Raw genomic sequence first — 12047 nt, forward strand, 5'->3', positions numbered from 1 at the left:
GGAGGCCACCAGTCTGGCACACTCCCTCCCTGGAAAGGTCTGGTGTGCGCTGCCCTCCCGGCACCCGGCATTCTCCTCCAGTTCGCGGCTTGCTCTTGGCCCGGGTGCTTGTCCTGCTTTCTAAGACTGTATTTATTTATTCTTTGGATTTCCAGCGTGTGCTCTGCTGTGCCAGGCCCAGAAGATAAAGGGAGGCACAGCTCACATTCGAGTGCATGGGCTGGGAGGCAAGACTTCTGCCCATGTCAGCTGAGTCCTTCCAGACAGCCTGAAGCCTTCCCAAGGGGCAGAAGCTGTTTCCTGTTCCTCCTGCACCCCCCCCCCTGTGGTGACCTCCTTGATCCCTCCTCAGGGACTTGATACTGTTCTTGTGACCATTGCCTGGGGGATGGATAGGCCTGGCCAGCAGAGCTTGGGAAGAGATTCTAGGCTGGGAGCTCGAGGTTGAAGGCTGACTCCAGCAGCCTTTCTGCGGTACCCGGGGACTGACCTCTGGAGCATCGGGGCCTGCATTCAGCGTCGAGTGTGGAATGCCCAGCGAGCAGGCCTAGAAGAAGGTCAAGGTTTAATCTTGGGCTGTGTGACTGGAGCACACAAATAGGCCCCTTCTGCGTCGACATCTAGACACGAGCCCCCCATTCTCTCCCCTCCCCCTCTTTTCTGAGGCAGACTCATCATGTAGCCCAGGCTATCCTCCGACATGTAATCCTCCTATCTCAGACTGCTGAGTGTTGAGGTGGCAGGAGGGTGTCACCAAGCCCAGCTCTGACATTGTGCTAGATTTCCAGGACAAAACCCAAAGGCACTGACTTTTTTTATCCCCCAGTGGCGGTACCGGAGATGAAGCCCAGAGCCCGGTGAATGCTGGGCCAGCGCTCTTTCACTGAGCTGTGCCCCCAGCTTTCTTCATTTTTCATCTTGAGACAGGTTCTTCTTTTTTTTTTTTTTTTTTTTTTTGGTTTTTTTCGAGACAGGGTTTCTCTGTGTAGCTTTGCGCCTTTCCTGGAACTCACTTGGTAGCCCAGGCTGGCCTCGAACTCACAGAGATCCGCCTGCCTCCGCCTCCCGAGTGCTGGGATTAAAGGCGTGCGCCACCAACGCCCGGCTGAGACAGGTTCTTACTAAGTCACCTAGGCTGGCTTTCAGCTTGGGCCCCCCAGCCCCACCCTCAGGGCTCAGCCTTCTGCAGTGAGACAGCTCTAAGCCACCAGGTAGGTCCAGCCTCTCTGAATGTTCAATAAGACAGACCCAACCCCTGCCCCGTCTTCTGGCTTCTTGCTTAGCCGCTGACCAATCTTCAGTCCCAACACACAGAGCGCCCCAGGAGCAGCCAGGGCCAGCACAGGGGAAGGGGTACCCTCGATGGGACTGTTTCTGATGAAAATGCCCTTATCTAGAACCGCCGCCCACGCCGCCGCTGAGGGGAAAGAGAGAGGTGAAGGCAGGTCTCGGGGGCGGGGAAGAACAGAGGCCAGACACAGGAAGAACAGACCTGTTTAATGACCCAGCTGGATCTGGTTACAAACATCAGAAACGACAAAAAAGACAGGCGGTTATCGGGAGGCTGCGTGGGAACGGGATGGAGGGGATGCAGGTACAGGAGCCACAGCAGCAAGACATCCTCTGGGACAGTACACATGACCAAGGGGTACACACGGCGGGGGGGCCCCAGCAATGTCAAGGAGACTAGGTGGAGAGGATGGCCTGGTGGCCTGGAGGAGGGCCGGAGGGAGAGGCCCTGGGTCTCCACTGAGGATGGAGTCCCCGGTCCTGTGGCCGGCGGCTGTCTGAAGTGAGCAGGTAAGGCTGACATTCTAGGGCTCTTTTCTGAGGCTGTTCCTCACCCCTCCACACATGCATACAGGGGGGACACACACACTGGCCGTCACCCCATTGGGATCTTCTGAGTTCTTTGTGTGCCCTGGTCCTTGCCCTGTCTAGGGCAAGTCAGTCAGCCAAACCTCCAGGAAGGCGAGGGCAGCCAGATCTTAATTTTGTTTGGTTTGAGACAGGGTCTCCCTGTGTAGCCCCGACTAGCCTGAAACTCAATGTGGAGACCAGGTATTGACCACCTGACCTCAAACTTGCCACAATTCTCTGTCCTCTGCCTCCCAAGCTCTGGGATTACAGGTGTGTGCCACTACACCTGGGAAACCAGATGCCTGCCTTCCTTCCTTCCTTCCTTCCTTCCTTCCTTCCTTCCTTCCTTCCTTCCTTCCTTCCTTCCTTCATTTTCTTTTTTGTAGAGGGGCAGGAATGCAGAGCGCTGAGCTATGGGGATGAGGTGAGTCACCCCAACTCTACCACGGCCCCCCCCCCCCCAGTGCTGTTGGAGGATTTCTCTCTGCTCTTCATAGAACTTCCCAGAAGCATAACCAGGACTCCTCCTGGCCTCCCATAGCTGGGCAAGACCCAGGCTTCTGGGCCTGCAGGTACACGCGATAGATATGTACGTATATATATTTATATAGAGGTCGTATATAGATATATCTGTATATATGGTAGACATGTGTGCGTGATACTCTAAGATGGCGAGGTGAGCCTGCATGCTGGTGGGCAGACGAAGCGGGGCTAGTTCCTTTCTGAAGTGACTCGTAGGCTTGTCCTCGCTTCCCACCGGCCACTTGCTGGGTCCCTCTCTAACAGTAAGTAGAAAAGCCAAAACGAGAGCGCCCCCTGCTGTGCGGCAGCAGGGTCCCCACGGCTAGGTTCAGCATTAAGGTAGCCAGCCCCACCCCCCAGCAGCCTGGGGGGCCAGGGCCATGAGGAAGGCCTCCTTTCGGGAAGTTGAGTCGGGATTCCTCCAGCTTCCTTGGCACCCAGAAATGGAAGGTCAAGGAGTGTCTTCAGAACTCAGCCTTCTGCCCAAAGTGCTGCCAGGGAGGGGGGAGCTGGGAGGGGTCCTATGGCCCGGAAGAGGGCAGCGTGGTCGGTGGGCTGTGGATGAGACAGGAGATGACAGGTTACAGGGGTCAGTGGGGGAAGGCCGGACGGGACACCTGGGGCGCTGGGAGAGGGGACTGGGGATCAGGAGACATGGGCACTTCCACCGAGAGACCCAACACGGTTGCGCAATCCCCCATTACCTCCAGCCTATTGTGCTACCTCAAGCTAGTCTAGTCGCCCTTGAGAAGAGAGGCCAGGACCTGTCCTTTGAAGGAGCAGGGGGTGTGGCCAGCGTCTGGCCTGCTGAGAACCGAGGCATTTTGCAAACACCACACAGATGTGAACTTGTTTCTATCCATTTGAAAAAAGGATGTGTGGCTTGTCCTCGCAGAGGACTGCCTGGCTTCCACGCAGGGTCTCCGTCCATGAAACTCCTTTTAGCTCGCTGGCGGTCACATTCCCTGCCCCAGCGCCCCTCCACCCACACAGAGTCACACACCCTGAGGCAGAGAGTTCAATAAACAGTGGTGTCTGGCTCAGTGTGTCCCTGATAAGAGAAGTTGGACAGGGCCCTTCTAGAAGTCAGCCCTGAAAATTCCACCCCACCCTGTGAGGCAAGGCAGCTGGGTGGGGGTGGGGGTGGAGTGGCCCTGGCAATAGGTTGGGATCCGCAGGCCCTGGTCCATGCCCAAGACCCTAGGAGACCAGAGCTGGGGATAGAGGCTGTCAAGGGATGAAGGGCCAGTTCCACAAGGTGACAGCTGGGAAGACAGTATGGGTGCTCAGGCCCAGGTGAGGGGGCTAGGCCCCGGGCTAGCTGGGCCCTGTGTCTTCCATCCCCATTCAGGCCACCAGGACCAAAGCAGGGCAAGATGATGTTTGGGGTTTGGCTAGCACTAAGTCCCTGGGGTCCAGCTGGGGCAGGAGCGGGAAGGCTCCAGCCATGTGTTTCTGATTCACTGGGGCTCGCCGCCGGCCAGTTCTCCCCACAGTCCCTCCAGGCCCCGTAAAAAGCTCTTTTCTCCAAAAGCAGGAAGTCTTGTGTCATGGCTGTAAACAAACTCATCTTGGGCGGCAGAGCCTGCCTGGGGAGGAGAGTGCGGGGGAGGGGGAGCCCCTCAGCTGTCTCCCCCTCCCCTCCCTGGTCCCTCTCAGTGGCAGCTGGAGAGAACCCCAATGCCCTCCTCCTACAGGTAAAACTCTTCTTGCCTCTCAATTATTCCAGGCTCTGGGGCAGGCCAGGTCCAGCTGTACACATCTGGAGTTGACCTGGCTGCAACTAGCCATTCCCGAGAACTGCTCTGCTCTCCTGGGGAGCTGCCCGTGGAGGGGGAGGCCCAACCTGACTGGTTGGTCAGTGGCAGGAAGGGTAACGGGCCTGACCTCCCCCTGCCCTTGGGGACCTCCTCTGCAGAGCCGGGTGGGAAGGCCTGTAAACAGGGGGGCCTCGGAAGAGCCTTTTCCATGGGAAACTGCCGGGAATGTTTCTCCACAACACGTGTCCAAGCCGCTGGCTGACCCCTGGTTCCTGTCCCCGCCTCCGCTCCTCTCTTTCCCAGTTCAGCCCTGCCTCTGCCCTTCCATTCAGCTCCCAGAGTTCACTGCCTCCTGGGGGTCTAGGGGGTCTGAGTGTTCCCAGCCGCCACATCACCGCCTGGGAAGGCCAGCCCTCGACATGCTCCTTCCTAGCCAGCAGGAGCAATGAGTCCGGCCACCCTGTCGGAGCCTGCAAGTGACTGCTGCCTCTCTCTCTGGTCAGACTGGAAGTAAACAGCCCCTAGTTGGATCCCTGTGAGTGACACCCACGGAGGTCCCCTGTGGGCCCGGGCGTGTGTATATGTCCTCGTGACCCCTCCTGGCTCCAGCTGTGTTGCCAGTGTATGGAAGCACTCGCTGGTCAGTGTGAGATGAGGAACAGGCCTGAAGGACTGGTATGGGGAGGAAGGGGTGGGGCTGGCCCGGGCTCGGAGTCTGAGGAGCCAACGCCCCACCAGGAGACTGTCATAGCCTTGGGTGACCTGAGCCATCCCTGCTCCAGACACGGAGAAGCGCTGCCCAGACAAATCTACTTGGAGTTCTCAGCTCTGTGAAGCCAAGAGCTGGGGCTGGACGGAAGCAGGCCTGAGGTCAGGAGGGCGCCGCCACGCAGACCCTTTGTGTGGTGCCTGCTCTTCAATGCGCCCGACTCCTGTGTCTGCGCGCACCAGCAGTCAGCCCCTGGTCCCAGGAGCAGTGGGAAGCCTAGGGGACCCGAGGGGACACAGCAGGGAGGCTGCCCAGCCCACCCGCACCCCCTCCTCACGTGGTGCTGTTGGGGACCTGCTGTACCCAGCCCACTTCCTTGTAGGCAGCCGCCACGTGGCTGTAGATGAGACCGCGCAGCTTGGCCCAGGCTTTCTGCGTCTCAGGAGGGAAGTCATTGGCAAACTCCTCGGCGATCACCTCCAGAATGACCCCAGAGAGAATCTGGGGGCAAAGGAGGGAAGGAGGAAGTAAACGCCTGGACACCCTGCCTCCCGCCGTCCCCAGGATCCCTGAGAGCCATGTTGGCCTGGGCGATGGACGCAGACTGACAGCCTGGCGGTTACTGGAGACCGTGGTCTCAAGACAAGCTCTGCTCTTCACCCTTCTCTCATGCTGCCCTTCCTGCCACGACCTCTCCGAGGGAAAAGGCTGGCAGCACAGCGGCCATCTCTGCTCTCCAGGGAGCCCTCCCTGAGCGACAGACAGGCCATAGGGAGCTACGGCCAAGTGGCCTGGGGGCTCTGGACAAGGGCAAACGGAAGGACATACCTTGAAGTACACCGGTTCCACCTTGTGCTTGAGGGCGTGGGCCTTGCCGACCAGGGCAAGCACAGAGGAGACCTTGTCTGGGTCATGCAGGTTCTCCACGACAGTGTTGAGGGCCCCCATGACCCGACAGGCATGCTTCCGAAGCTGGGGACTCCTCTCCATCTCCAAGGGGTCCTCCATGTGTCTAAACTGGCTGAAGTACTGCTTGGCTGATGGGAAGTTCACAAAGAACCTGGCAGGAGGGAGGGGGTGAGGGCTGCAGCAGCGCCCCAAGTCCCTCTGGAGGGGCCAAATGGAGGTGGGGGTGGAGAACCGGGCAGGCATACTCCCGCACCGGTAATGGTTTTCACGCTCACATGGCGCTCTCCCTCAGCCACAGGTTCCCCCTCTGGCCAGGCCTGCAGGGACCACCTGCTGGACCTGTTTAGGCTGGCAGCCTCTTGTGCCAGGCCACCGGCTGCCTTCTTCTTGAGTGCCGTCTGAGCTACACCCCACTGAGGCCTGCTCTGGTCACCCAGAGAGAGAGAGAGATTCTGGGACATTTGTTCTAGGCTGGTTTTCGGTTTTTCCATACAAGGTTTCTCTGTGTAGCCCTGGCTGTCCTGAAACTCACTCTGTAGACCAAGCTGGCCTCGAAGTGAAAGAGATCTGCTTGCCTCTGCCTCCTGAGTGCTGGGATTAAAGGCATTAAAGACTTAACATGTTGCCCAGGATGACCCTGAACTTGTGGGCTCAAGCCATCCTGCCTCAGCCTCCCAAGTGTGAGCTACTGTACCCCGATTCACTTCTTTCTCTTCTTTTTTGAGACAAGATCTTGCCAAGCACCCCTGGTTCACTGGATCTCTGTGTAGGCAAGGCTGGCTTTGAAACTTGCACATTCTGTCTCCGGAGTGCTGGGGTTACAGGTGTGCACTACCAGGCCCCCCACCCCCATAGCCAGTTTCTTATTTAACTTTTTCTCTCAGTGCTGGGGATTGAATCCAGGGTCTGGTGCTCCCAGGCCAGTGAGGAGCGCTCATTATTTGTCTTCTCTGAGCCTCGGATTCCTTATCTGTAAAATGGGCACCCACGTTGCGTTCCTACGCCATAGGGGCTGTGAGTATGAAGGAAAGTGCTTGTCATCAGCAAGGTGTCCCTCAGTCAATGCAGCGTCCTTAGTGAGAGCCCTCCTTGTGAATGAGGTGAGGCTGGGGTGACCTATCTGTGCTCACTCAGCCAGTGAAGAGCTGATGAGAGAGACACCTTCTCTCCCAGCTCAGCCTCTTCCTCCTTGGTGCCCTGAAGCAAATACTGACTGGTCGAACTAATTTAAACAACTGATTTTACCTTTGTGGTATGGTTTGTAATTACTTATCTGTGAGGTCTTGAACTCACAGACATCCCCTGTCTCTGCCTCTCAAATGATGGGGTTGGAGGCATGATCGCCATACTCCCCCACAAAAAAAGTCCCTTGACACAGAATCTGGGCTTTCCTAGCACTGGCCATTTCCTGCTCAAGTTTATCTAAGTTGGTTTAGTTCCCCCGCCTTCTTTTGTTACATCATTCTCACACTCAAAAACATTCATCGGCTCCCTAGTTTTATGCCCAAGTCAGATGTCCCAGACTTCCTATGAACTGTCCCCCCACTTCTCCAGTGCCGCCACCCAGAGTCCTCTGTCCCAGCCCAGCAGCTGCACTTACCATTGGCCAGCCTTCCTTTCCGTGACACGTCCCCCTGTCAACCTGCCCCCTCTGGCCACCCGGTGTGGCCTTCCCGCCACGGCCACTGGTGCCACCCACGGCCTCTGGTGCCACCCACGGCCACTGGTGCCACCCACGGCCACTGGTGCCACCCACGGCCTCTGGTGCCACCCACGGCCTCTGGTGCCACCCACGGCCTCTGGTGCCACCCACGGCCTCTGGTGCCACCCACGGCCTCTGGTGCCACCCACGGCCACTGGTGCCACCCACGGCCACTGGTGCCACCCACGGCCACTGGTGCCACCCACGGCCTCTGGTGCCACTCACAGCCACTGGTGCCACCCACGGCCACTGGTGCCACCCACGGCCACTGGTGCCACCCACGGCCACTGGTGCCACCCACGGCCTCTGGTGCCACCCACGGCCACTGGTGCCACTTACGGCCACTGGTGCCACCCACGGCCACTGGTGCCACCCACGGCCTCTGGTGCCACCCACGGCCTCTGGTGCCACCCACGGCCACTGGTGCCACCCACGGCCACTGGTGCCATGGGGTAGTTTTCTCTGCTACCCTTTCTGTCTGTTGGACCAGACCCCACACTGTAAGTGGAGGTGGGGTCTCACAAATGCTCTGACTCATCACCCCAACCTTTGGGCCCCCTAGCTGGAACTCAATGAGAAACTGTTTTATTCAATGGTTCTTCAGAAAGTGTGTAAAGTGTCCTGACCTGTGTCGCTGGATGTCATCACCCTCTGCCTGTCCCTCTGAGGCATCAGAGGAAGCTCACAGCTTGTGGATCAGGCCTGAGAGTCTGATGTGAGGGAGATAGACACAGAACATCTGTCCAGCCCCCGCCCTTCTGGGGCTACAGCTGCTTTTGGCAGGAAGGTTCTAACTGGGTGGCCAGGGCACCATCCATGTGGAGAAGGAGAGGGACCTTCTTGGATGCTGAGTGTGACCTTGAACAAACACTTTATGACCCCCTCCTCCTGTCATTAAAGTTTGGGAAAAGCTTCACAGCTGGCCTCTTCAGAGGCGAATGGGTGTGGACCAAGGTGGCACTGGGCCTGAAAACACACAGGACTTCTCTGGAAGCTTTGGAACGAGGGGCACATGAGGGAAGACGCCTCAGTGGCCAGGAGACAAGCCAGTGAGTCAAATCCCTCAGTGCACAAGCCTAGCCACCAAGTTTGGTCCTCAGAATGTGTAAAAACCCAAAGGCAGGACACCACGGCACACGCGTAACCCCAGCACTCCTAAGCAGTGAGACAGGGTCCCTAGGACACAGTACAGTGGTAAAAACAAGACAGACTCCCTCAACAAGGGGGGAGGAGAGAACTGACGCCAGACAGTTGGCCTCTGATTTCCACATGCTTGCCATGACATCCAAACGTGCCCTCACCCTACACAAAATAGTAAGCACGTCGGGCTTTTTGGCTTTCACAATTGAAAAAAAAAATGATGGGGGTGGGGTATGTTGCCATTTGCAAGGCACCTCTTAGAGAATTTAGTTGCTGAGGTCTAGAAGCTGTTGTTTCCCTCTCCCCAAGAAGAGCATCCCAGGGAACACTCATTGAGTGTTGCTCTGTTCCCCATCTTATGGATCAGGAACTGGGTGGTCCCCAAGGCTGCTCAAGAGGCAACAACAGAATGGACCAGACTTCCACGCTGGTGGCCAGGGACGGGTCCTGAGTGCAGGTGAGTCGACACATCAGCACTGTGTGTGGCCCTGAGGGAGGACCTTCCCAGGGAGCAGGGACCTTGAGTTCTGTCTTCCTGGCTTCCCCTCCAGCCCGTGGTTCCTCCCACCCCGCCCTGGCTGGCTTGAGCTGCCAGGGAGAAGCCTCAGCAGCCAGTCTTGGGGAGTTTCTCAGCTCCCAGAGGCATCTGGGCTTCCAAGAGCCTGAAATAGGCTTGTCTGCGTGTGAGGGGGAAGGTGTCAGCGTTACAACCAGGAGGGAGGGTGGTGTTCCCTCCCGGGGCTTCTCCCTGACAGGGACTGGCGGCATGGGGTCTGCCTCAGACCCTAAGGCAGCTAGCTCCTCCTCTGCGACACCATATCTGCCAGGAGCCCCTGCTGGTCGCCAGCCTCTTCCTTGCCCCCTATCCGGCGGGCAGAGTGGGCAGTGAGGACAGACGAGGGGGAGGGGCGGCCAGGGGGCCTGGTCCCATGGATGAACATGTTGGGCTTGCCTAACACGAGTTTGTGAGCAGGATCTACGATGGGTCCTGGGAAGCTATGAGAAGCTAAGGGTCTTGGTCTTGCCCCTTTCCATTGGCCGGGCCTGGGGCAGGTAGCAGCCGGGGAGTCGGTGGCATCTGGAGCCGTGGGGAGTGGCTGATTCAGTGGCCCAGGGTTGTCAGGCGGGCTTTGGTCAATACAAGCATGGAGTTAGGTGAAGTGTGTGGTGTTGGGAAGCTCGGCGAGCCAGATCTGATCGCCATCTCGGGTCTTCTCGGGTTCACTGTAGGCCTCCGAGCCCGGAGTCTATCAGTAGATACCTTCCCCAGCCAGGCCTGGTCCCTGGGTGTCGGGGGGTGTTACCGAAGAAGAAAGGACTCACAGGATACAGAATGAGTACTCAGACCCTGTCCTCCTTCTGCCCCTCCCCCGGGGGAAGCAACTCACTGACAAGCCTGCGCGGAGCATCTCCAGGTCCTGTGGACCTTGCCTTGTTTCCTCTTGGTACCCTAACATGTGCGCTGTGGGTTTAGGGGTGCCACACAGGCGGAGAGCAGCCCTCTGGGGATGCGCGCTGGCGCATGCATCCGAGGCTCCATTCCCCACTGCGTGCTTGTGTGTGGGTGCCCACACCGCCAATCTGTCTGCAGCTTCAGCATCCCAGTGGCCCTCCTCGGTTCCCGCCACCCAGGCCAGTGTTGCTGGGCGAGAGAACTCTGAAATAGCTGCTCCTTCCTCTTCCTCAGGAACCCTCCCCCAACTCCTCTAAGATACTTCTGCTCTTTTCCTCCAAAATCTACTTCTGAGTTGGAATCCAGGCATATCAGCACGGAGCTGGGTAGGTCCCAGGCTTGCAGGAGGCAGAGGCAGAAGGGGAGAAGAGCCAGAGGAGGGGCCGGGACTGGAAAGGCGATGTCCTGTCGGTCCACCCCAGGTCTCACCCTGTCTCCACAAAGGCTGCTGCTCTGCCCTGGGTCTGACAGCCTCCCCCTGCCAAGACGGAAGCTGAGGGTGAATGTGGTGGCCCTGCCTGGACCCCTGGGTCCAGCGTGTGTTGGAAGGATCGCGATGTGATTTGCAGCTGGAGTCAGTCTCCAGCTTGTTGGGCTTGGAGACATTGTACGTGTACAGGTGTGTAAATCCAGCATCACCTAGGATGGGGGGTCCTCAGAGATACTGGGGACAGACACTATACTTCCTACCTGGCTGGAGGGTCCAGAGTAGGGCCCTGTCTCCTGAAAGCTACCCCCCCCCAAAAAAAAAAAGAACCCTAACAAACTCCACCATTGCGTCCTAGATGCCAGCTGGTCTCACTCACCTGTCTCACCTGCAGCTCGCACTGGCCTCACTTTGGGGTGGAGAGGGACAGCTGAGCAGCTGGGCCTCTTGACCTCTAGACCCCTGCCCTCTGCTGTGCTCTTCCAAAGGGCCGAACTGGACAGGGAGTCCCGTTTCCCCTTTAAACCCTTTCCTGGATGAACCTCAGTTTCTCTGCCTGTCTCTAAAACGGGGAGCCCCTACGGTCCCCTTTGAGGGGCTGGTCAGATGCCTGAGCCATACCTCTTAGCTGGGTCTCTAGGGTCACTCATGAAGAAGACCGACCGGGCTGAGTGAGTTCTGAGGCCAGGGGGACCAAGTGCCCTCTCGCGTCTAGTTCCTTGAGAGCCCCACGCCCCGAGCCGGGACGGAATCTGGTAAGGTTTCCATCGCCCCAAGGCGCCCCCACCACCGTGACCCGTCCCCAATCGCTGGGGAGGTGGCGCCGGAGCTCGCAGCGGGCCGAGCCCGCCTCTGCCAGCAGCCGCTGTCACCCTCCCTGTCCTGGGCCCCGCCAAGCCCCGGGAGCGACACCTACCTCACCAGGATGGCCACCCCCACGTCCTCGCAGTTGGCATACAGCCGGGCCCACGTAGCCTGGACCGCCTTCCTCTCTGCCTCGGACAGCTCCTCGCTCCGCTCCCTGCGATCTCTCTCCATGTCGCCCGGCACTTTCTCCATGAGCAGCTCCGAGCCCAGCGCGGCTTCGCTAGGCGGCGGGAGCTGGGAGCCGGAGCCGAGGTCGGTGCGTGCGAGGCGGGCGGGCGGGCGGGAGGGCGGGAGGGCGCGGAGTAGAGCGCCGGAGGGAGGGAGGGAGTGTGTGTGTCTGTGCGCGTCGGGTGTGTGTGTGTGTGTGTGTGTGTGTGTGTGTGTGTGTGTGTGTGCGTGTGTGAGTGAGTGTGCGCGCGCGCGTGTGTGCAGGGTATATGTGCAGGGGGCGGGGGACTGCGAGCTGGAGGCGGGGATGTGGTCTGCTGGGAAAAAAATGTTTAAAAAAAAATGAATCCGTTCCAAACCCCCAGTCCTGTGTCGGGGAGCCAATTCTGGCAAGGTAAAGACTGGGCGGGATGGGGGCGTCGCGGCTGGCGTCTGCCCGCCTGCCCACCCACCCGCCAGCAAGGCCACCGCGGTCCTCGCTGGGAGAGGTAGGTGTGGCCAATGTGCAGAAGGGGCTGGGAGGACCAGGG

At 58.9% G+C, this 12047-nt stretch overlaps 1 protein-coding gene across 2 annotated transcripts; it reads right to left on the reverse strand.

Moving 5' to 3' along the window:
- Positions 1-1478: 1478 nt before the first annotated feature.
- On the reverse strand, positions 1479-11990 carry Cygb (cytoglobin). 2 transcript variants are annotated; one of them, XM_006993668.4, is made up of 4 exons: positions 11399-11990; positions 5680-5911; positions 5189-5352; positions 1479-2937 (listed from the first exon to the last, which is right to left on the reverse strand). In XM_006993668.4, the coding sequence occupies exons 1-4, from the start codon at positions 11539-11541 to the stop codon at positions 2904-2906; spliced, it is 573 nt and encodes a 190-aa protein (XP_006993730.1). In that variant the 5' UTR covers positions 11542-11990; the 3' UTR covers positions 1479-2903. The 2 variants fall into 2 exon arrangements, with proteins under 2 accessions (XP_006993730.1, XP_076399906.1); XM_076543791.1 differs by lacking the exon at positions 5189-5352 and having other exon boundaries at positions 11399-11674.
- Positions 11991-12047: the final 57 nt, after the last annotated feature.

The sequence above is a fragment of the Peromyscus maniculatus genome, chromosome 8, assembly GCF_049852395.1.
Source record: "Peromyscus maniculatus bairdii isolate BWxNUB_F1_BW_parent chromosome 8, HU_Pman_BW_mat_3.1, whole genome shotgun sequence".
NCBI lineage: Eukaryota > Metazoa > Chordata > Mammalia > Rodentia > Cricetidae > Peromyscus > Peromyscus maniculatus.

Coding starts and splice junctions, on each gene's coding strand:
- Cygb (XM_006993668.4), bottom strand. CDS start 11,541: ATGGAGAAAGTGCCGGGCGACATGGAGAGAGATCGCAGGGAGCGGAGC. Junction 5,912..11,398: donor GGGGTGGCCATCCTGGTGAG/GTAGGTGTCGCT, acceptor CCCTCCTGCCAG/GTTCTTTGTGAACTTCCCAT. Junction 2,938..5,188: donor CAGGTCCCCAACAGCACCAC/GTGAGGAGGGGG, acceptor TCTCATCCACAG/CCCACCGACCACGCTGCCCT.